The following is a 24060-nucleotide window of genomic DNA, read 5'->3' as shown; positions in this document are numbered from 1 at the left end:
AAATTCTTCCTCTTTAGTGTGTATACACACAATTTTCTATTCCTTTAACTGTTACCATGAACATTATAAAATGCTTTGTATTTATAGAATTTTACCAAATATTTTCAAAAATTTGTTTTCGTTGTTGACATTGACAGAAACCAAATGATTAGCAGGCACAGCAGTTATTAGTGTTGTTGTTTTATAGGTAGAATGTGATATATATGACTTTCCCAAGACCTTGAATTCAGTAAAGTGGCAGAGCCAGAACTCAGACCCAGGTCTTCAGTTTCTAATCCCAAGATTGTCTCCACTATATCTCACTGTCCCCCTCCAGGGCCATGTGGTGAAGGACTACTGGCTAAATAGAGGGAGGAAACAAGCAGAAATGCAAGGCTTGAATGCCTTTTTGGAATCCAGAGGAACCAAGTGTTAGCAAACAACTGAAAGGTCATGGCCAAAGCCTAACAAGAAGCCAGTTGCATCGGGATACTTGAATTGCTCCATGTATGTATGTATATATATGATATTATTATATATAGGAGATATTATATATATATAAATGAAGACAGGGTCTTGCTCTGTCATCCAGGCTGAAGTGCAGTGGTGCATTCCTGCAGCTTCGACCTCCCAGCCTCGAGTGATCCTTCTACCTCTCAGCCTCTCTCTCTGAAGTAGCAGGAACTACAGGTCTGCACCACCACTCCTGGATAATTTTTGTATTTTTTATAGAGACAGGGCTTGGCCATGTTGCCCAGGCTGGTCTGGAACTTCGGGGCTCAAGTGATCCTCCTGCCTCAGCTTCCCACAGTACTGGGATTACAGGCATGAGCCACCACACCCAGCCTGCTATATTCTTTAAAACACTGAAAAATGCACTGCATATTTCAGATTTCTCTTCTCAGATATGCCATTCTTATGTCACAAGTACTAAATTCTTATTTGCCTTACTTTATGGATTTCTAGTTTAAATATATTTTTGAAATACTTCCTGTGCATGCTTTCTGTAAAAGAAAATTAATAAACATGCCATATATTTTACATTCTTATTCTACCCACATTTTGAAAGGATGCAAGGAGATTCTCTATGTATCTGATATCATGGCTAAGAGTGAATAAACAAATGAATGAAAAAATTGGTCTGGATCTATTTCTACATGTCATACTAATTTATTCAGGCCTTGTTAAACCTCTACAATCAGCCAAAATTGGAATAAGTCTATTAGAAAACAATTTGGTATTATGCTTAAAGAGCAAAATAATAATAATAATAATTGCTTCCCTAGCAGAGAATTTATCTTATGGAAGCACTACTACTCACAATCCAACTCTATATGTACATATATAAACATACAGAAACAATTATGTGCTTCAAAATTAAAATATAATTGCTGACAAGCAAATAGCAGAAAAATCTTCAACAAAATTAAAGTGGTGGAGGAAATTATAGTAGATCAAATTATGGAATATTGGGAAACTGCTACATTATTATTTTGAAGGATTTGTAGCAGTATGCAGTGATTCTTTTTTTTTTTCTTTGCCATGAGCAAAGAAAGAAAAAACAAATCATGTTTAGACTCTGGTTATAACAATGAACAAAGGATATTTTGCATATGGACAAAAACTTAAAAGGAGCATAGAAAAGTCAAAGGTTTCCCCCCCTTTGTGAATCATTTGACACATAATGAAATACAAAAATAAGAATCTGAGTTCCTTTTGGCATACAATCTGCAGAAAACCTGTAAGTCCCTCTTTGTCCTGATTTAAGTGGATACTGTGAACATGAAGCGATACCAGGACTGGGCAGCGGCACTTAAGCCCCAACTGCAAAACATGCGGAAAGTTCTGAACGATGAGAAGACTCACTATTGCCCAAGAACTATCACTTAGGCTATCTCAAAACAAAACAAATATGCTCTGGATTTCACATATCTGTTAGGACATCAAGATCCCAGCCATCATATATTTAAATCATTGGATCCCAAAGGGAAAGGAAAATTGCATGAAGGGAAAATACCACACAGTGGGGAAAAATACTCCTTTTTGTAAGTCTTTATTTTTTAGTTGCTCCTCCCATAGTAATGCACTGAAAGGCATAACAGTTTATATTGTACAAAGCATTTGAAGAAAGTACCTCAACTTGCCGATTATTTCAAAATGAGATTACAAACAAAAAGAAAAAAAATCTGGTTCCTCAATAAAGGGGAAAAATAACTGAATACAGTCTGTTATTTCCTTCTCTCTTTTAACATAAAGTTGGGAACACTTCATTTTACAAATAGGATTAACATGAACATAACATCGCACAAGCTTGCAGACAACCAGCATAAAATATGGAGTACAGCTTTTAATCAGAAGAATCATGCTTCCATGAAAGAAATTATAATCGTTTATACAATTGAATCGATTTCAGTATTACAAAAACTAAGTTGCATCTATTCGTATTTAGTTCATTAAGAAGGAAAACAAAACAACAACAAAGAAAGGAATGTTAAGAAAAGCCAAACACCATTTGGCACTCTCATACACAGGTCGGGTCACCTTGGTCCTTGAAATTCAGAAAGGGGTGTGCCTCAGACGTCATAAAGTAGTGGCTGACTGGAACAGTGCTATTTTAATCAACAAACAATAGTTTGCCAACAAATAAATACATGATACACGCAACACACACAAAAAAATAAACATTAAAAAACAGCGACATGATTGTCTAAAATTAAGATGTTATTACAAGGATTTGCCAAACAATTTATTAGTGGTACAGCGGTACTGGTGATGAACAGGTTACTTCACTGACTTAACCTCTTTGAGTGTGAACATCCATAGTTTACAATATACACATACCCTTTTTCCCTAGTTTTCAACAATGTACTTAGGAAGGCAAAAGGGGGAACAAGAACTCCCTGTTATCAGTTTCTATAACAATTGACTGTGCATTTCATCCAACTACTTCTGTCTTCAAAGGGTTAAATTACATAAAACTTTAACGAAGAAAAAAATTAAATCTGTAATTAAAAGCAACTGTTCCCAATCATGTCAGGTGATCTTGTACAAAAAAAAAAGAATTCAGTTTCTATGGAGTGTTCATTCGTATCAACGCTGCCATCTCAACTGCCCCTCTCACCCACCCATACCCTAAGGTGGGGTAAACTGGAAGATGCCTTCAGCCCAGCAAGTTTTTTATTTTCATTGAATCACTGTAAGTCGCACTGATTGATCTTCCAGAAGTCAGCAGCTGCCTTTGCTGTGCAAAACAAAATATCGAGAATAAATAGTTTCTTTTTTCTTTCTTTTTTAAATCATTCAGTTTAAGGTCACTAGACTTTAGATGAGTGACCCTGCAGGTTTATAAGGCATTCTGCTCAGCAGTCTTGTAAATAGTCCTATATGAAAGAGCCATGCTACTGTTGGACTTGGTCCCACTGTGGTCAACCTTGGTAACGTCATACGTGGCTTATGGACTGGATAGCACTGGATTCCGCCGCAGCTCTGGCCATACTGTGCCACACGTTGGAAGAACTGTGGGATGTAGAATGGAGGGACTCCTTGTCAGACAATGACAGCATCATAGCATATGCCTGGGGTAAAAAGGAAAGAGACTCAGTAAATGGCATTTGAAAATCATCCCTTTTGGTTCAAAGAATATTGGTGGCAAATGGAAAGGGATGGGACCCTGAGTAGGGGTATCCTTCGTGGGTGTGTTTGGCAAAGGAGGCATAGCATATTTTTTTGTAGAAATGACATGGGATTACTGTTGGCCTTTAGTGCCTAGAGGCCCCAAAAGTGACATACCCTCCCAAACAAAAAATTAACTATCCTATCTAAAATGCAAATAGTGTGCCTCCATTGAGAAAAATGAGTAATTCTCCTGTCCAACCATAAATACAGCCATCCATCTACTACATATGTTCAATTCATCAAAAATATTATTGTGTGCTTATGACTGAACTGCAAATATTAATAGGATATAGACCTACCTTGACAGAGCTGTGGCCTCGTAGATGATACAGCCTGACTCCTACACTTTATAACCAAAAGCACTGAAGTCGCTTGAGTGACTTGCCCAAAGTCACTCAATTAGATAGTGGGCGAAGCATAACTAAAGTGTATTTCTGCCCAACTTTTAATCCAGTGTCTTTTCTCCAATTTCCCTTAATGCTTGACATGCTCAGTGCTGATACCCAAAGTTAAGGTGGATCAAATCAGCTCTACCAAAAAAATAAAACAAAACACAAGACCCAACAAATGTTTTAATCAACTTATTTTCTAGTGTCTGCTGAGCAGAAGGTGCATAGAGGTGCTCTGTGAGGAACTGCTCTTTCTTCCCTATTATCATGTCAAATTTTAAATAACTGTTCAGAGAATCCCCCATTTACTGCCAAGCAAAATATTCAAATGAAATGTTTGGTCTTGACTTGTGCGTGAACTTTTCACTGTTGATTTGCTATTGTTGGTCTCATCCATTGCTAAACTTGCTTGTCAAAATGCTGCTGAAGTGGAATCATTAAAGTCCTGCCAAAGACATTCCACTGTCTGTAAACAAAGACAAAATGCCTCTGTTGTTAGGCAGAATTTCATCTCTGGGAGTCATGCTGAGACATGTGGCCAGTCTGTGGTTTCTTCGTAATCACTGCATTCAGTTAGAAAATCTGCCCTTGCAGGCTGATTTTGATTTGCTGGGTCATCGCTCTAAATGTACACATTTGACTTTTGTGTATGGAGTTTGCCTTTTGGACCTCTACAATATCCCACGATCCATTTAACAAATATTTCTTAAGCATCTACTCTGTGCCAGGCTCTGTGTTAGATCCTGAGGAATTAAAAATAAATAATATAGAGTTCTTATCTTTGGCAGAGTTTAAAGTATGGGCTAAGTGAGCATTGAACCTAAATTATCGATTCTGATTATGTACCTACTTTTAGAGAACAAGATAAAGAATATTCTGAAAGAGTTAAAACAAATTCTGATGTTTGGGAAGAAGAAAGGGAGTACAGAGAAAATTGTGGAATTGCAAGTTTTAATCCTGGCTTTAAATCTGCTTCTACTCACCCAGCTGTGTGACCTTGAGCAAGTTGCTTAACCTTTTAAACTTTACTTTCCTCCTATAAAACAGAGGATAGTAATAACAGTACTCGCCTCCAAGAGTCGTGAAGGAATCACATGCACTAACTTACATAAAGTGTTTAGCTCAGTGTGCCTGACTCAGGTAATATGTAAATAGTACCTATTACCATTAAATTAATTTTTACAGGATAGAGTTTCTTGAGGAAGAGCCCGTGCAAAATGTAGCTACTACTGTACTGGTCAACTATTTTCAATTCAATCACTATAAAAATTACAGATAGAATAAATATATGAATGCTTTGACTAAAGCATCTGAGCCTTTAGATTCTAGAAAATGGCAAAACAGCATATCTGCCTTTTAATCAAGGAAATAAACATATTCATGTATTAGGATCAGTGCCTAGCATATAACTGGTAGTGAATGAATGAATGAATGAATGGCATTATGAAATAAAGTGAATTTGCAAAAAGGCCTGCCCATTTTCAAACTAATCTACGTAACATAATTAAGTAATCAGAAAAATATGAGATAGGATTGCAAACTGCTAGTATTTCTTATAATGGTAACAGCCCAGCTGGGCAGGGACTTTATGTTAAAATTCTGGTACTAAATTGTATTATAATTATATCCTTTATTTCTAGGTTTTCAGGCCATTTTGCTTTCTATCACTTCTGACAGTTTCTGGAGTTTTTAGGTATTATATCTTACAATGAATGAAAAGCATTTTTATGGACTAATTGAAAGAAACTTACAAAGAAAAAACCATGGCAATGGGTCACATCTATACAAATCCCAGTACTTTGGGAACCTGAAGTGGGAGGATTGCTTGAGCTCACGAATTTGAGACCAGCCTGGGCCACATAGTGAAACCCCATTTCTACACAGAATTGAAAAATTAGCCTGGCATGGTGGTGCCTATCTATAGTCCTGGGTATTCAGATGGCTGAGGCTGGAAGATCACTTGAGTCCAGCAAGTCAAGGCTGTAGTGAGCCATGATTGTGCCACTGCACTCCAGTCTTAGCAGCCGAGTGAGACCCTGTCTCACAAACAAACAAACAAATAAGAACAAAAAACCAAAAGCCTAGCTACCCCAGTTATCTCTAATCAACAAGCATGGAAGAATGGGAAATCAAGGGTTTTAAAAAAAAGTGGTAGCCATCTCTTATGGATGCCTCTTAGTAAAAATGAGATGTCTACTCTAGTTAATCTTAAAAACTGAAAATTTCATTTTCATCCCCATTCAAAATAACTCACCCCTTTTGCAATGAGGAAATGGTACCTATAGTCTTTAAGTGATGTTCTTAAGTTCATGGAGGTAGGTTTTAGGAGCAGAAACTGGCTGCTTTGACTTCAGTTGAGAAAGAACGTTTATTTTGCCTATTACCATACATAATATCTCAGAACTTTTTACTAAATTGAATATTATTCAATGATTTGTATTATCCCATCGATGCAATCCACCTTCCTTGGGATAGTACTATATTTGCTGTTAAGACCAACCCAGAACATCTTACCCAAACCGAAAATCATTTACAAATGTACAAGCTAATATGGTCACATTGCATGTCAGGTCCCCTACAAATTGAACTAATGGATCAAGCAATTAGACCACAATGCCCAATAAATATGGTAATAGAAAGTTTCTTTACTTTTAATTGACCTGAATGAATAATCTGGTTGAGTATGGATGTTAAACAAAAAGTACTAACTTCCTTTATTTTGTAACAAGAACACTGAGGCTCTTTTAATCACTATGGATCCTTAAATGAATTTATAGTTAGATATCATAGTGCTGATACAATGTTGTAGAGCCTAATGAATTTGAGTACCATTCATTCGCTTATTCATTCATTGAATTTAAAATTGACAGGTTGTATTTCCAAATCTGCCAATAAGTTGGTGTAGACCTTTGGCAACTCACTTCATTTCTGATCCTCATTTTACTATTAAATTACAATATGAGATGACTCGGTAATTAACCATACATAACAATTTACTAGACATAGATGGGGACACAAAAATAAAATTCACTTTTCAGAAAAATCTGAAAATACAATTACCCTGACAAAGCTACAGACATGGAAAATGATTCTGAAGTAATAAATAAATATTTGCAAACAAACGTTATAGACTAGCTGTACAGAAGGAAGGGAATTAGAAAGTCAAGGAAAGATGAGTGTAGAACAGATTTCGTCATAAAATTTCTGTGCAGAATGCAGCCAAATTAATTGCTTTCTTGGTTAATGGTTTTGGATTCAGTCATAAACACAGTAAAAAGATGAACATTTTTAGAAAAGCATCTGACCCCATTTGGACTGTAGAATATTTCGAAGATAGAATGCTTGCCTTTTGGTAACCTAAGAAAATGTACATTTCATGCATAATGTAACCATGATGCTGTACTACAGGAAATTCTGTACCTGTGATTTGGACTTTCTGTGTAATGGTTGCTTAAGTTCCTCTGGCACATGGGAAGTACTAAAAGAAGACAGCTCAGCTTCAGAATATTGATTATCTTCCATTTTCCTCATTTTGAGGCTATCTGTGAAGTGCCTTATATGATCTAGAGCAGAAAGTCCACTTTTATATTCTTCCTCTTTATACCTAAAATGAACCAATGAAAAACACAGAAGTTTTTTTTTCAGTTTGTTATCTAATCAAATCATTTTCATTTGAATCTATCCACACAACCAACAAACTTCATATTGTATCTGCAGGGTAATGTAGCATGCATCAATTATTGGGTTTTTTAAATTATTTACAAATATCATATCTTAAAAATATATTTCGGTTAAGATTTTTAGTAACTAAAGCCAAGCATATTTGAGATAAAGAGTTAAAATCAATGATACATTAGTAATGTACAGAGACAGAATTCACATATTCATAATTTCCATTTAAAGTAAAGCTAGTTATGGCACTATTTAGTCAATTTCCATCATGAAAATATAATAGTCCCATCAATTTAACTGCTGGGTTCTTTTCATTTAAAAAGTTATCATCTATATAGATCACATATATATGTCATGAAGTGAAACTTATCTCAATTATATTTAACTGATGATCATACCAGATTATTACATAAATTAGACAATGTCAAAATCTCTATTTGTGTTTTACAAATAGAGACTAACAATAAATGATTGTGTACTTATGTAATTTTCATTTTATCTCTCCCACCTCAGGTTACTAGAGTTGCACAAAGCCTGATGCATTTATATGCTTTTGGATTGTGTTGATGACCACTTTATTTTCATCTGTTTAAAACTGATCCACTGAGTATGCCTACTTCAAATTTAACTTTTATGATTTATTACTCACAAATTGCTTATCACAGGAGGAGCTGCAACCGTATGTGGATGTACTCTTGCTTAGTTTCTAAAGTCACCCAAGGTACCCACCTCACTGGGGATGTCTTGCAACTCATCTCCAGGGTACTGGTGTCCTCATAGTCATCCTCAGGGTTTCCTTCATGTAAATTACTTGTCACTGGTTCCTTTCCTGTTTTTCCAGTAATATCATTATCCTCGTCCTCCTCATCTAACAACACCTCATCTTCAACTTCTTCATCATCCAGTAAGTCTGAATTGTGACTAGTCACCAAAGCCTTTTCATCCTTAAAGTGACTGCCATTCATTCTTTCAAAAGCATAAGAAAATTAAAATTAAAACAACAACGACAATGTCCAATTGTTGGTTTCATTATTGAAACTGTGATTTGTTTCTTTATTATGCCTTCCCAACAACAGTTTAGATTTTCAACACTTACACAGGAAATTTTTGTTGTTTGTGCTCACTGTCAACCATGGAAAAATGATGTGATTTCACAAATGGGAAGATAAAGAAAAAAATAATTGTATGATTGCTCAGATTATAAATGAAGCCTCTGGCAGGCCAGAAAAACAATCACAGTCTCGTATTCCTTATCAGACTTTGCTGGATAATTTATATTGCTATATATATCACATTAAAAGGCACATAAATATGTTCTCTGCACAATTTACCTAATTGCCATTTAAGTACCCCCCATTTAAAATAACAGATTTCTGGGAAACTCAGATCACTCATGGGCAATAGCTTCAATACACATGCTAAAGTGAATCTTAAAGTTCAAAGACAATGTTAAGGTAGTTGCCAAGAAACAACTGGTATTTACTGATGCTAGCAGACGTTTGTGGTATATTCCACCTGGCCACTCTACCTAAATTTGGAAGGAGTTGAGAGCTCACTTATTTGTACAATTTTCAAATTATTTTTTACAGTCAGAACGTGAAATAGTTCCTTCTGTTTCAGGAAAACACCAGGGTGAAAAAAGTTCATTTATCAATAGTGTACCCTCATCACCTTTTCACATAACAAAAATGAGTATAATTTAATATTCAGACATCCCAGGATTAAAAAATTAAATAAAATAATCTTGGATTTGATAAACACACATAGTAAAAATCCATTGGACCAGAAAAAGTTGTATCATTATTAAGCTTTTAATACAAACAATCTCTTAACCTTTTTTTATCAAAGAATGGTGAAAACATCTTTTGTACAGACATAAATTAGTTTACAAATACACTGTCAACTTGCTTTCATGAGTGGATTAAAATTTTCATTTAAAAAAATGAAAAAAAAGGTAAAAGAACAAAAGACTGTATGGGTGAAAATCAAAAGTAACAAAAGCCAACACAATTAAGAAAATCTATTTGTTAATTAAGCTTCCAAATGTGGCAATTTACAGGGAATAAATTATTTATCAAAAGTAGCCTGATAGGAGTTCAGGAGAAAAACTTAGATGACTCAGCCTTCTTACTTCTTTGCTGTTTAGACATGTTGAAGCCAGATGTTGCAGCTATACAGGCTCACAAATTACCAATTAAAGGCTAGAAAATCTGAATGGGCATCTCAGAGCCCAAACGGTGTGTTTTGTTCAATAGCTCTTATTTGCATCATGTAAATATCGTTATCAAAGTGTAAGGTTGTTTCTGTTTCTTGCTTGTTCTTACTACTTTGTCCTTCTGATCATCTGCTTCCTCTCTCCCTTTCACAGACAGACAGATCTCACACACAAACACACACACACACACACACACGCACACACACGGACAAGGTAACAGAAAGATACATACAACTGCACACTGGTGTAGTTATCAGACTTCTCAGAGACTGGAAGGGTCTTTTTCTTGTTTTTCTTAGATACACTTTTATACAAGTTGAAGAACAGAGTAGTCATATATTTTTATGTTATTTTAGTAAAAAATGTTTATTTGAAGCTTGCTTTGAAGAAATTAATTAATTTTGACTTTCAGTAACATCAAAAACAGAGGACACTAATCCAATAATACTTGTATGATGAAAAATAATTGAACTTTTAACTAATTTCATGTTATTTTTTAATTTACAATGTAGCATCCTAATTTAATAAGTCACTGTATTTAATTATAGCTTACAGATAAGAAAAATTAACTCCAGTAGTTTTGGTGAAATAGTATTTATTAACTTCACATGCAAGGTGAAGTGCTGAGTAAGCATTAAGTATTATTATTAACAGCATTAAAAGCTTTTTAAAAAATAAATTAAGCTTTTCATGCTCAATGTTGGTGATGACAAAAGGGAGCCAGTGCATCAGGTCACTAAAAATAAGGATGGTCATGTCCACTGAAACAAACAGACCAGAACTAAATGTATAGTCACTGAAGAAGACACAAAATAGCAATAGAATATTAAGAAGACTAAAAAGATTTCCATGTAAAAGTTATTTGGGGGAAACTCCATGGGTATTTCATACATAAATGTATATATAATATGTGTAATATATGTATGCATATATATATAGAATTGCATATTATCTGTGATATATATATAATTTATGATGTATAATAGTAACCTCTATTGATCAGTGATTCAACTGAATCTCTGCAGTGGCTTTCTCTTCTACTTCTAAAGTTTTGTTAACAGATTCTATTTAGCTATCAAATAGCTAAATGCTGGTAAAATTCTGGGCTCTGGAGCCAGACGGCTCAGGTTGAATCCCACTGATTTCTTAAGTGACCTCTGACACAATGGTTTAAGCTTCAATGTCTCCATTCCATCACTGCTAAAACTACAGTGGCGATCTCACGGGTTATCATGAAAGTAAATTAATTAATACATGTAAAATGCGTGGAAGCACATGTGGTATTTAGTATGTACTAAATATATACCAGCATCGGTGACTGAAGGAATAGTAGTGCCACAAAAGTGAGCATAGCAAATATATTTGAAAACATGTTCACTTCAGTCATCACAGAGTTTAAAAAGTTAAAAAACAGCTTTACCTCTCTTCCACATTCCTGGGAGACTGGCCACCATGGTTGCTATTCCCAATGAAATTTCGAATTTCTGTGAAGTAAGCATCTTCTTTGTCATCCAGAATCGCACCTGTACTTTCCAGTTCAGAATGAGGCGACGATGTTGCTGTACCTGTGTAGAGCAGAAAGTCTTTGATGACAATGATTACTGTTTATCTAGTAACTTATTTGGAAACGCACTCCTTATGAAGTTGAGAACTGTTGTTTCTTAAAACATGCCCTATGAATATTAATAATGTTAACTTTAGGAGGTCAGTGCCTCCCCAATTTACCATAATACACATGCCCATGACAGTCCTTTGGGAATATATTGAACCATTGAAATTATGAAGTACAGTCTCACAAAGAAGTCGCTTCTCTCACTAGTTTTTCCTTACCTCTATTGTGACATGGTAACGTTTGTATTAATATAATGAGAATTTAGGGTGACACAAATTATAAACAAGTCTTAAATAGGTCCTGCCATAAGACACTGTATATGACGTCTTGGTTGCAGTCAATATGTTTTGTCCTGTTTTGTTTTCTGCTGCTGCTGTGCTAAAGCATAAAACAAAATACAGATTAAAGGCACACTGAAAATTCTACATCCTGGTTTTCCGGGCGAAGCTGTGGGTTGACTCAGAACACTCTAGTCCAGGGGCTGGTACAGTATTAAGAGGACAATAGGGCCGGGCGTGATGGCTCACGCCTGTAATCCCAGCACTTTGGGAGGCAAAGGTGGGCGGATCACCTGAGATCAGGAGTTTGAGACCAGCCTGGCCAACACAGCAAAACTCCGTCTCTGCTAAAAGTACAAAAGTTAGCCGGGCATGGTGGCAGGTGCCTGTAACCTCAGCTTCTCAGGAGGCTGAGGCAGGAGAATTGGTTGAACCTGGGAGGTTGCAGTAAGCCGAGATTGTGCCACTGCACTCCAGCCTGGGTGACAAGAGTGAGACTCCATCTCACAAAAGGATTTTTTTTTTTTAAAAAAAGGACAATATTAGATCTGCTGATTACAGAATGATCTTCCACTTCCTCGCCCATGAAAGACGAGACTTACAAAACCTGTATCACAGGATTGGCATTAAGCTTACCTAAACTTAAACAACTATAAGTACTTTATATGTGGTTGAGCTTTACACTAACATTAGCTTCTGTTGTTTATCTTGCCCACAAAGTGTCTATAATTTAATAGTTCATCACAATAGTCTATATGACAAAAACAAGAGGTTAGAACACTCCCTCAGCTAAAAGAGGTTATAATCTAGGTCAACAAGTATTAACCTTGACGTGTTACATTTTTAACTTTTTTCCTTAAAATAACTTTGATAAGAAAATTATAGTTGTATGCTATAAGGGTGCACCCAGTTAGATGGGTGGCCAGTTTTGCATATTGGATTATACTTCTGTGCATACCTCAAATCTAATATTTTAATACTGCGATCATTAAATTGTTAACTTTGAAGAAGATGAATAGTATATACTTTTAAGTAGTAATCAGACAAGATCATAAACAGTGCGCTTTTATAGTAGAAGAAAGATTAATAAAAAATTCCTTAAATAAAGACTACTAGTCTGTATTAATCCAACTTTTTTCTATTCTTAAATCTTTTTTCCTGAACTCCATATCTCTTCTCCCCTACTCCCAAAGCATAACCTTCATTCTCTGAGACAAACTGTGACTGCACAGGTTGGCTCTGCACACATATGCCAGCTGGCAAATGTTAGTTCATGACTTATTATCTAACTATTAGAGGCCGAAGACTAGAAAACCTACAATCCCTTCTGCTAAATATGTGCTGGCAAAGTCCCAATTAAGAAAAAGCTAGTTTTACGGCAGTTACTTTTAACTTAATTTTATATAAGACTGTGTGACTAAAACAAAGCGTCACTATCATTTGCTATGAGTTGCTCTGATCACGTCGACAGTCTTAACCAAAATTACCAATAGAGGTTCTCTGAACTGCAGGCCTACTACAAAAGCAGCTACACTTTCTAAATTAATATTCAGAAAGTGACATTCTGGGGTTGCCACTCTAAAAATTTTGCCATGCCCAGGGGCCACATTCTGTGCCAACAGGTGAAAAGACTGTCCCCTGCAATTTAGGGAATCTTGTTTCGTAAGTCTCCTGCGAGTTCAGGTCATTGTCCTCTTTGCTTAAAATTTCCCATTAACATCAATTCAGGAAGATAAAAACATGCTCCAAATAAGGCCACTGAATTATAAATTAATCAGTGATCACATTGTTCACATGATTCTAAAATCTCAACAAGAACTTGCTGGGTATTTTTACAGTAAGATTCGATTTTGGCGTCAAAAGTGGAAAAAACAAAGAAAGATCACATTATCTTATTATCTTTTACAGTTGAAAAAGAAATCATCTTTGTCTTGTAACACAATTTATTACATACCAGACATGTTCCCATTCTCATGTTTCTTTAGGTGTCTGTCTAAATTGGTTTGTTGACCAAAACACCTATCACATAAGTGACACTTAAATGGCTTCTCTTTATTGTGAATGTTTCGAACATGCCTCTGCAAGTTAGAAGATATACTAAATGATCTGTCACAGTATTTGCATCTGAAAAATAAGCAAAGAGAAAATATTTGCAAGCACATTAAAAGGTATCTCTCAAGACTAGCTAGCCAGCTATCAAAAATCATCACCACTCATTTTAAAGAAAACAACATTTTAAAGAAAAGGTACAGGGAGAATGCTATTCACACAGTTAAGATTTCAAGTCCAACAGAATTGCTTTAAAGACTTTTATGACTTTTTCAAAAACCATAATAAAACATTGGTGATTTGGCTGCTCCCAAATTCATTACAGTAATTAGTACCAGTACTTTAAGTAAAGCTCATAAAATAAAGCACATCGAGGAACAATAGTATTGTTTCATCACCTGCTTAGGACAATACTATTAAATTTTTTGTTAACGAACATAAAACATTCATACAGTTTTCAAATACAATAAAAATATCACCTTTTAATTGAAAATTATAATTCTTAGGAAATTGCTAATCCTAAAGAAAATTTCTTTATCAGTTTCAAAATAGCAATGAAAATTCTAGGTCTTTGAAACTAAGACAATGTGAATAACTTAGTGTGATACCAAAGAATCAGCTACCGTAATCTGTAGTGATTAGGACCCCCAAAAGCCTTTTCTTTATTAATCTTTAAACTATTACAAAAGAAAATAATAATGCCACTAAGTTCTCTTTTGGAATAAAAGCAAAAGTCTTTCATTTATCTCCCTATTTTCCCCTATTTTTTATTTCTCTTTTTCTGAAAGAGTCTGTAACGGTTTTGAACCAGGTTACTTTTTCATGAAAGCATGTATTATTAGTTGGTTAATTGTTTCTGTCTTCCATGTGATAAAAAAATCATAAAATATTTTTAAAGTTTCCTTTTAATCATAAAATGGAAATATAAAAATGTAAGACCCCCTTACCCCAGCTGTCATCGGTGAAGAAGAAAATGGGTTTTATAATTGATAAGGTTATTGTCCTCTGTCATTTTCAGTGGCATGATCTTGGCTCACTGCAACCACTACCTCATGGGTTCAACCACTACCTCATGGGTTCTCCTGCCTCATTCTCCCGAGTAGCTGGGATTACAGGCATATGCCACCATGCCCGGCTAATTTTTGTATTTTTGTAGAGACAGAGTTTCACCATGTTGGTCAGGCTGGTCTTGAAATCTTGACCTCAAGTGATCCACCCACCTCAGCATCCCAAAGTGCTGGGATTACAGTCTTGAGACAAACCACTTTTAAATGAAAACTTCAATCTTAGGAGACACACATTCGTATTTCATCCTTCCATGTGTGAAGGGCCCTCCTCCTCCCACTTCTGAATGCAGAGTTAGTGGTTCAAGTGCTCTAAAGCAGAAATCATCCCATTCCACTAGAGTTCTTGGGCTTCTGTGGCTGTCCTTACATGATGCCAGAAGTCTAGTCAGTTCAGTAGGAAAAATAATCTGTTCAACTAGTTACTTTGGCGTAGTATCAATAAACCAACACAAGTACTGATTTAATTTTTCCCTCTTAAAAAACTGTTCTGGCATCATAAGGTTCTTCAACTTTCCTCACTTACAATATTAATAAAAAATGTGTGAAACCCCACATTATGGTAGTGGTAATATTTTAGCCTCTGGTTTTTTTTAATGCACATAAAGTTATGACTTTCTCTGCAATAACTGTTTACCTGCAAGGCCCATTGCAGTGAGAACTATGCTATGTTTAGCACAATTTATTCTGTGCTTAGCGAAATAACCTAGAAAACCCTGTTAGAGTAAACATACTCCCATGAAACACTTTTTAAAAAGTTTTTCACCCAAAATACTTTCTACACAAATCATGAGGAAGAGAGATTATATTTCTGACATGCTTCTAATTTTCTGCTTGCATGCAAAGGGTCTTTTCCAAATCAAGTAAGCATCATCTTTTCAAGTCTAAACAGGCATGCTCTAACCAACGATCAGTTGCTACTTTCTATCTCTCCTCTGCTAAAGTCTTGGCCAGAAGAAGAATGTCCTAAATAAAAACTCGTTTCCTTCTACACGACTCAAATAAGAGCCCAAGTTTTAGAAATTCTTAAAATGAACACATACCACAGTCATGGGCAGTATAAGCCTTCCTAGTTATCAGACGTAGATACGGAGGTCAGACGTGCCTCTGAGATCATGATATAAAATAAAAATGCTAAAGTGAGAGCTCTGGGCCTGGGTTTTAATCGTGGCTCTATTAGTACCAGACTTTGCAGAAAGCAATTAGCATCTGTAAATCTAAATTTTTTCATTCATAAAATGGAGAGGCTGGGATAGGTGTGGTGGCTGACACCTGTAATCCCAGACTTTGGGAGGCCAACGTGGGTGGACCACCTGAGGTTGGGAGTTCAAGACCAGCCTGCCCAACATGGAAAAAGCCCATCTCTACTAAAAATACAAAAAGTTAGTTAGGCATGGTGACGCATGCCTGTAATCTCAGCTACTCAGGAGGCTGAGGCAGGAGAATCGCTTGAACCTGAGAGGTGGAGGTTGTGGTGAGCTGAGATTGCATCACCGCACTCCAACCTGGTCAACAAGACCAGGTCCATCTCAAAAAAAAAAAAGGGTGGGGGTGGGGGGGCTGATTCATCAAGGATATTGAACACAGAGATGAATAAGATACGGATTCTGCTGGGCATAGTGGCACCTGCCTATAATTGCTCCTCCTGCCAATAACCAGGAGGTGAGGCGGTAGAATTGCTTGAAGCTGGGAGTTCAGTACGAGCCTGAGCAACAGAGTGAGACTTAGTGTCTATTAAAAAAAACAAAACAAAAACGTGGATTCTGCTGTCAAGAAGCTTGTGGTCTACTGATATTCATCTTTCTGAAGAGATGATTTTCTACATAGGGACCATGTTTATGTTTAACTTTTACTACATAAAGTATTAAAACCTAATAAGACTTTCCAGAAGGCACTGGTCAGCCACAGGAAGCAGACCTAATTTGTGCATCATTTACATACCATTTTAATTAATTTCTTTATATCTTACTTTCTGAAATAGTTTTAGACTTACAGAAGAGTTGCAAAGACAGTACAAAAAGTTCCCATATACCCTTCACCTCGGTTCTCTCAATGTTAACATCTTACCTAACATTTATCAAAACTGGGAAACTAATACTGAAACAATCATACTAAATACACACGTCATGTGAATATCACCAGTTTTCTCCAGCATTCTTTTTCTGTCACAGGATCTGACCGAGGATCCCATGTTGCGTTTAGCTGTCATGTCTCCTTCCTTTTCCTACAGTCTCTGAAAGTTCCTCAGTCTTTCCTTGCCTTTAAATGCCCTGACACTTTTGAATAGTACCGATTGAGAATTTGATAGAATTTCCTTCAATTTGGGTTGGTCCAATATTTCCTCATTATTAGACTGAGGTTATAAATTTGGTGGAAAACATATCACAGAGGCAATATGCCTTCTCAGTGCCTCCCATCAAAGGAACATGATGCTGGCATGTCTACCTCTTGGCGTTGTTAACCCTGATCCTTTGGATAAGGTAGTATCTGCCAGGATTCTCCACTATAAGGTTACTACTTTTTCTCTTTGTAATTAACAAATAGTTTGCAGAAGATAGTTTGGGGCTATGCAAATATCCTGTTACTCCTTAAACCTTCACTAACTAAATTTTCATTTTTTAAATAAACTTTTCTTTTTCTGGAGATGGGGTCTCTCTATGCTGCCCAAGCTGGTCTTGAACTCCTAGTGGTCCTCCTGCCTCAGTCTCTCAAAGTGCTGGGATTGTAGGGATGAGCCACCACACCTGGCCTAAATAAACTTTCCTTTTGAGGAGAGTTTTAGATTTACAGAAAGGTTGCAAAGACAGTACATAGTACCCATTTTCCCCTATTGTTAATGTCTTCCGTGCACATTCATCACCACTATTAAACCAACAATGATACATTAATTAAACTATAAACTATACTTTATCTAGTTCACTACATTCACTTATTTTAACATTCAATTGATCTTGCTTGCAGCAATTATTACTGTGGTGTCCTAATTGTCATTTTGTTTTCCTCATTTTTTCTACACTGTTCATTGGAGTTCTCATGCAAGGAAAACAAAAACAGGTTCTTCAACTTTCCTCACTTACAGGGGCTGGACAAATAACTGTTTAAGATCTCCAGCTATAACAAAATTCTGATTTGTGGTTTAAAAATACATATATGTACAGTGATAGCACCATTATTGGGTAGGATAAAACCATTGAATTCAAGTACAAAGAGTAAAATGAACATGATAACATAGTTTCCAGTACTCTTGCCATACCAAAACATGAAAGTGGAAACCTTTCCTTCCACTTAAGCAAAATTTCTGGTAATAGAATTTTTTCAAAAGGAGAAATCACCTAAATCTTCCCATTATTATATTTCTGTGAAACCTGTGATATCAAGTGCATTCTATCATGTATAAAGTGGAAACATATAACTTATGATTAGTGATTGCAGGAAAGCAAGGAATCTGAGAAAACACTGATGTTCTAAGTTTAACTCCCTCCATCTTTCTCCTAAAATTTCAATTATCCTCAAATGGCCATGCGTCTACCCATTTTCTTATTTCACTGTTTAAAAAATTTTTTGAAATATGATAAATAATTTACTTTTTTATTTTAATGGAAAAAGTGTGCACTCAGGAAAAAAATAATTTTATATACAAATAATAAATAAGAATTTCAAAGGAGAATGACGTTATATTACTTAAGTTACATAATATTCATTTTTTGAAGAAATATTTGTGAGTACCTAATACTGTGTGCAAGGCATTGAACATTAAATAATGTAGGCTATATTTTAAAATTGGAAGGAGAAATGTTTATTTTCAATCTTTCATAAACAACATTAAAATTAGATGTGTTCAATGTGTGATATGGCTGATCTGGGCATGTAACAGAATAAGCTAAGAGGTAATTTTAAAAATTACATATGTAAGAGGGTATTGCCTAAGACTACATTAAATTAGAAAGTTATTGATAAAATTACCCTTTTTTCTATAACATATTTTATATGTTATACCTCTAGTTTCACATTTTCTTCTCCCCTGACGACTTCCCCAGGTTTAAAATCTATTTTTTTTTTTTTTTTTTGAGATGGAGTCTCACTTGTTGCCCAGGCTGAACTGCAGTGATGTGATCTTGGCTCACTGCAACCTCCGCCTCCTGGGTTCAAGCAATTCTCCTGCCTCGGCCTCCCAAGTAGCTGGGACTACAGTTGCAGGCGACCACACCCCACAAATTTTTGTATTTTTAGTAGAGACAAGATTTCATCACATTGGCCAGGCTGATCACAAACTCCTGTCCTCAAGTGATCTACCTGCCTCAGCCTCCCAAAGTGCTGGGATTGCAGGCATGAGCCACAGTGCCCAGCCTAAAATCTATTCCTTAAACTTCCCATTGGAACCTGTGGAAAATGACATTGCTGTGCTGGGGAAACAAAGTACATATGGATTGTCAACTCCTAGCAGAAATGTGAGGCTTGAAAAACCAAGGCTGCAATGTTATGCTTTTTGTCAGTTAAGATAGTCTTAATTATTGAGAAAAGAGAACACAACAATAATAAAAAATAATTTTTAAAATGGCTACTATTTCTTAAGTACTTATTCTGTACTAGACACTGTGCTGGAACTTTTAAACTGAGAGGTGGGAAGCCTTGATTAAAGAAACCAGAACTCTTCTAATTCTAATCCTAGCCATTAGTCAACCCTTTCTTGACTCAAATTTGAATAGACATATATTCAGACATGCATAAAATAGCCTGCTTCGAAATTGTGTTCACGAACCCTCTTTAACTCTTATAATATTTATCAAGATGTTTAGCAGATATCATTGTCAAACCTGTAAGGTTGCTCTCCTGTGTGGGTTCTCAAGTGCCGTGTTAGGTTTGCAGACCTTGGGAAAATCTTGCCACAGTATCTGTTATGAAAAGATGTTTATAAGAGAAAGTCAGCACAGTTGACTATATTTCACTCAAGCCACACAGCAGCCAGATGTTTACTCCTGATTCAATTAATCTTGCATGGAACACACATCTCTTTGATATTTAAAATTTGCAATGAAGCCATATTACAGATATTAATATGAATAACTCTACAAATAAAGACTGTATGATAAGATCTGGTTGAATGTGTTCAAGTATAAGTGAGCAATTTATGAAAATAGACTTTAGTTTTGATTGCTCCTACACATCTCGCTTATTAACTTGATATTTTTACATTCGCAAAGGTGAACCAGACAAGGGGATAAAAATATGATTCAAGTTTGTAATTCTGGGTTGATGTAAACAGACTTCAAATGTTTCAACTCATTTTACATGTTAGCCACAGTGGTAACTTCCTATACATAGAGTGTTACCAGATCGACAAAACCCTGAGACTTCATCCATCAGGGCATGTACCCATGAAAGCTTTCTTTTCTGGAAAGTGTCATATATTTCAAAGAGCAGATAAGTGATATGCCTGAGTCAGATACTACAAATTTCTAAAGATGATTCAGAAATAATAAGCATAATTTATTTAGCAAAAAAAAAAAAAATCACACACAAAGCCAGAAACATAAAACAAGCTTTACTACTGATGAGTAACAGAAAATTTACTAACTAGTTTTACTCACTTATGGACCTTATTTGTCTTTAACTAATGGCCTTATTCTTCAATGCCATGACAATTAATAAATATATGCTTGAGGACAGTAGTAGTGTACCTTTAGATGAAAATAATTAATTGTGAAAGAAAATTCATAAATATCAAAGTGAGACAAGTAGATAGTATTTGGACTGCTTCCAACATCATTTATCACAACCAAATGGCCTGTGTTAAAATTCTCATTTAATAATTTTTTAAAAAGCACTATTTTTATATTTCACTAAATGAAGAACACTTTGAAGTGCTTGAGATCTATCATGGTGGTTATTAATCATCTAATCAAGAATAATTTCCAAAACAAACAGCTGGGCCTTTTGAAATCAGAGGGGAGATTTCTGGAAAGTCAGCCATAATTAACTGTGCAGTTACCTGCAGGTATAGCGCTCCTTTCCCTTCCGCAGAAGGTTCTCTGGAAGGGCATTGGGAGGTGCTCTGAAGTTGAACATAGAGGGCACTGACTGTAGGAGCTCACTGGCCTCAGGTTTTAGGGCACTGAAGCTCTCTAGCTTTTCAGCCATGTTTTCAATAGCTGACATCTGAAAGGTAAAAGCACAAGACCATGAAGCGTTTGGCATCTTGTCTTCTATAATAATCTCTGGCAAACCAAGAACATCATTAAAAAGGGAAGCATGAAATCTGCAACGGGTTGTAGAAAGAGTCTGTAGTAACCCAGTATCAAATAAACAACAACAGAATTGATTTATTTAGGAAATACCACAAGTAGAACCAAGCTTATAAAATGCTGAGTGAATTTTTGCATAACACCTTGGTTAGGCCATTTTATCATAATCTGATATGAACTGAACAATGAAATATATGAGAGCTAATAGAGCAGATTTAACCTTCTATTTGATTAAGGGACAACATTAGTATCATGGTATGGACATTAGCATAATGGAACTTATAGGGAAGTTGCTATACCCCTTGCCTAGGTAATGAAAACCATAAGAACCATGCAGTCCCAAGAAAAGAACTGATAGCATAAAAGAACAGAAAGTGTTACAACATTACAGCTGAAGCCAAGTGTGTGTAACTCAGAAAGAAAAAATTAAATGTGTGAGAGGGTATTGCCTAAGACTACATTATTTTAACGTCTGGATATGCTATAGTTTTAAGTGGGATCATATACAAAGAATTTCGATGAAATATTAATTTCATCAAAGACAAAGACTGAGTTGAAAGGACAGTTCATCATATATTAATATAATTTCATACAACATAACTTGACATGTACCTTGTAATACAGGGGGAGCAGTTTATGTAACCACACTTTTAGAGAAACATTCTTGAAAGAAAATTATCCCTGCCTAATTCTTCCCCACTAACAACCTAATTTTTGTTGCTTATAATCTTCAAGTTTTTGTTCACCTGCACACTTATTTGAGAGTCACAATCAGAGGATGGCATTTACTTTTTAAGTTGACTTGATCACTGTTTTTAAAAATTTTTTGTAGAGTTGGAGCCTCACTATGTTGCTCAGGCTGGTCTTGAACTCCTGATCTCAAGCAATCCTTCCACCTGATACAGTGTCCCAAAGTGCTGGGATTATAAGCATAAGCTAAGCTACTGTGCCCAGCCTTAGCTTCATACTTAAACTCCACAGCTAGAGGGACTCTCCCCTTTCCTTTGACCCTCTCAACATGCTGGGTTTCCTCAGGGCTCACATTTTATTTGGAAGCTCCTTATTACTGAATTTTTAAGCAGAAAAACAAATTTTCGGGCCATCTTGTTAAATCAATCCCTCTTTATTTGTTTGGTTCTCAGAGTAGTATGCCATTAGAAAGCTCAAGAAGCTATTTTTAAAGGTGTTTGCGTTCTGTAGGCATTATATAAAATTCTCAAAGAGCTGGGATGCTAGACCAGAGACACATAAGGACCAAGATGACAACTGCAAGTTCAAACAACTGGTTAACTCAAGAAACTATCCTTTTGCTAATGAGACGGGAAGACAGAGATGAAGGCCTAATTTATGAGCTCAAGTTAAAAATAAAAGGCAACATTTCCTACTCAGAAGGAAAAATTAACAAAACATATATTCAATGGACACACAGCTGAACAGAATACTGTCAGCTTCTTAAAGCAGAGCAAAATCTTAACAGCATGGCCTGAATATGATCTCTTCATACAAAAGGAATATTGTGTGTTTGATTTTTCAAATGATTATTCATGTTCTAGTTAGTTCTCTTTTTTTCCCCTCTTTATCCTGGAGCCTGCCCTCTCATTTCATGCCCAGACTCCTAATGCTAGCTACAAATTGCAATGTACAGGGTACCACTGCCAATTTGCCAAATGTCTTTCATCAAACACGGTACAAAAAAATCTCAGAGGAAAGTCGAGATACATTTACTTGTCAGACGACAAATGTGAACGCATTGGGAGGCAGTAAGGGCTATAAGCTCAGGGGTTTGATTCATAATCACTCAGCTGCTAAAACATTCTCCACAGATGCAAGTGGACAGCACATTTGTCACTATGAAGGATTTTGACACATACTGATCACAGGGCAGAGATATGGAAAGATGCTGCTGCTCACAGAGGTTGGAGGAAATTCTGTCTCCACAGAATACGGTTATTATTCCCTTCCAGACAGAGCATTAGCATGTCCGTGTTACTTTGGATTTATTTATTAGAAATCAATCCAGAAATATTTTATGATACTCTTTGTATTTGCATGTATTTCTTCTAATTGGTCCTTGTAGAAAATCATTTTGATATTCCACCCGGCATGAAATAAATTTTCTCAGTGAAAGATGACCTCTGGCCTTCAAACTGATTAGCACTAGTAACAAGCACGGGCAAGGGTCATAATCACACACATTTATTGGGATGAACAGTTAGTGCATGGGTAATGATTCCAAATGTTTTATTTATATCCATTTAATATTTAGGTAAAATTTCATTATCTAGTGGTTTTAAATCATTTGAGTGTCCATCCTGCTGACACACTTAGAATCCTGCAACAAAACATCTTTTAAAAACATGCTTCCTTTTATATGGAAAATAGCTTACTCATGACTATTATTCCCGGCTTTCATCTCCAGTGCACATAAACTACAAGTCCTTCAAGTTATCTGAGAGCAATTGGCTGTTGAGAAATGTGTCTTACTTTAGTAGCTGCTAATAGTTAGCTCCTTTTGAAGAAAGATCGCTGTGATTACTTTACCTCAAACTGTTTCGATTTGGGAAAACCATCAAGAAACAAGAAAATATATTATAGGCTTGATGGCTAAATAATGACATTCTTAAAGGTAATAGGAAAAAGAATATGGGTTACACAAGTGTCTCTCTTACAAGCTGCCCCCACCTCTGGCTTCTGGTGTCAAATGAAAAGAGGATTAAATTGGCGTGGGGAAAGGGAGGGAAAGAAGATGGGAAGCAAGCTGAGGGTAACTATTAACACACATATACAAAACATTTTCTGCCCAGCCAGCAACCACTGAAGCAACATAAAAGCCTTCATTGAATCCTTCTCTTCATCTTCCTAATATTTGCTCTTATAGCACTTGA

General features: G+C 35.9%; 1 protein-coding gene across 20 annotated transcripts in view; it reads right to left on the bottom strand.

Moving 5' to 3' along the window:
* Positions 1 to 2019: 2019 nt before the first annotated feature.
* MECOM (MDS1 and EVI1 complex locus) overlaps positions 2020 to 24060 on the bottom strand; it is a 584109-nt gene continuing 562068 nt past the window's right edge. For all 20 annotated transcript variants that reach the window (XM_008983493.5, XM_002759402.6, XM_008983496.4 and 17 more), the window contains 7 exons: positions 20923 to 21089; positions 19748 to 19825; positions 13775 to 13944; positions 11351 to 11495; positions 8445 to 8681; positions 7464 to 7647; positions 2020 to 3554 (listed from right to left, as the gene is read on the bottom strand). In XM_008983493.5, coding sequence (XP_008981741.1) covers positions 3420 to 3554; positions 7464 to 7647; positions 8445 to 8681; positions 11351 to 11495; positions 13775 to 13944; positions 19748 to 19825; positions 20923 to 21089 — 1116 coding nt within the window. In that variant the 3' untranslated portion in view covers positions 2020 to 3419. The remainder of the gene's footprint in view (positions 3555 to 7463; positions 7648 to 8444; positions 8682 to 11350; positions 11496 to 13774; positions 13945 to 19747; positions 19826 to 20922; positions 21090 to 24060) is intronic.

The sequence above is a fragment of the Callithrix jacchus genome, chromosome 17 (assembly GCF_049354715.1).
Source record: "Callithrix jacchus isolate 240 chromosome 17, calJac240_pri, whole genome shotgun sequence".
NCBI lineage: Eukaryota > Metazoa > Chordata > Mammalia > Primates > Cebidae > Callithrix > Callithrix jacchus.
Note: the sequence above shows the minus strand (reverse complement) of the source record. Positions and strands in the feature narration are given on the sequence as shown.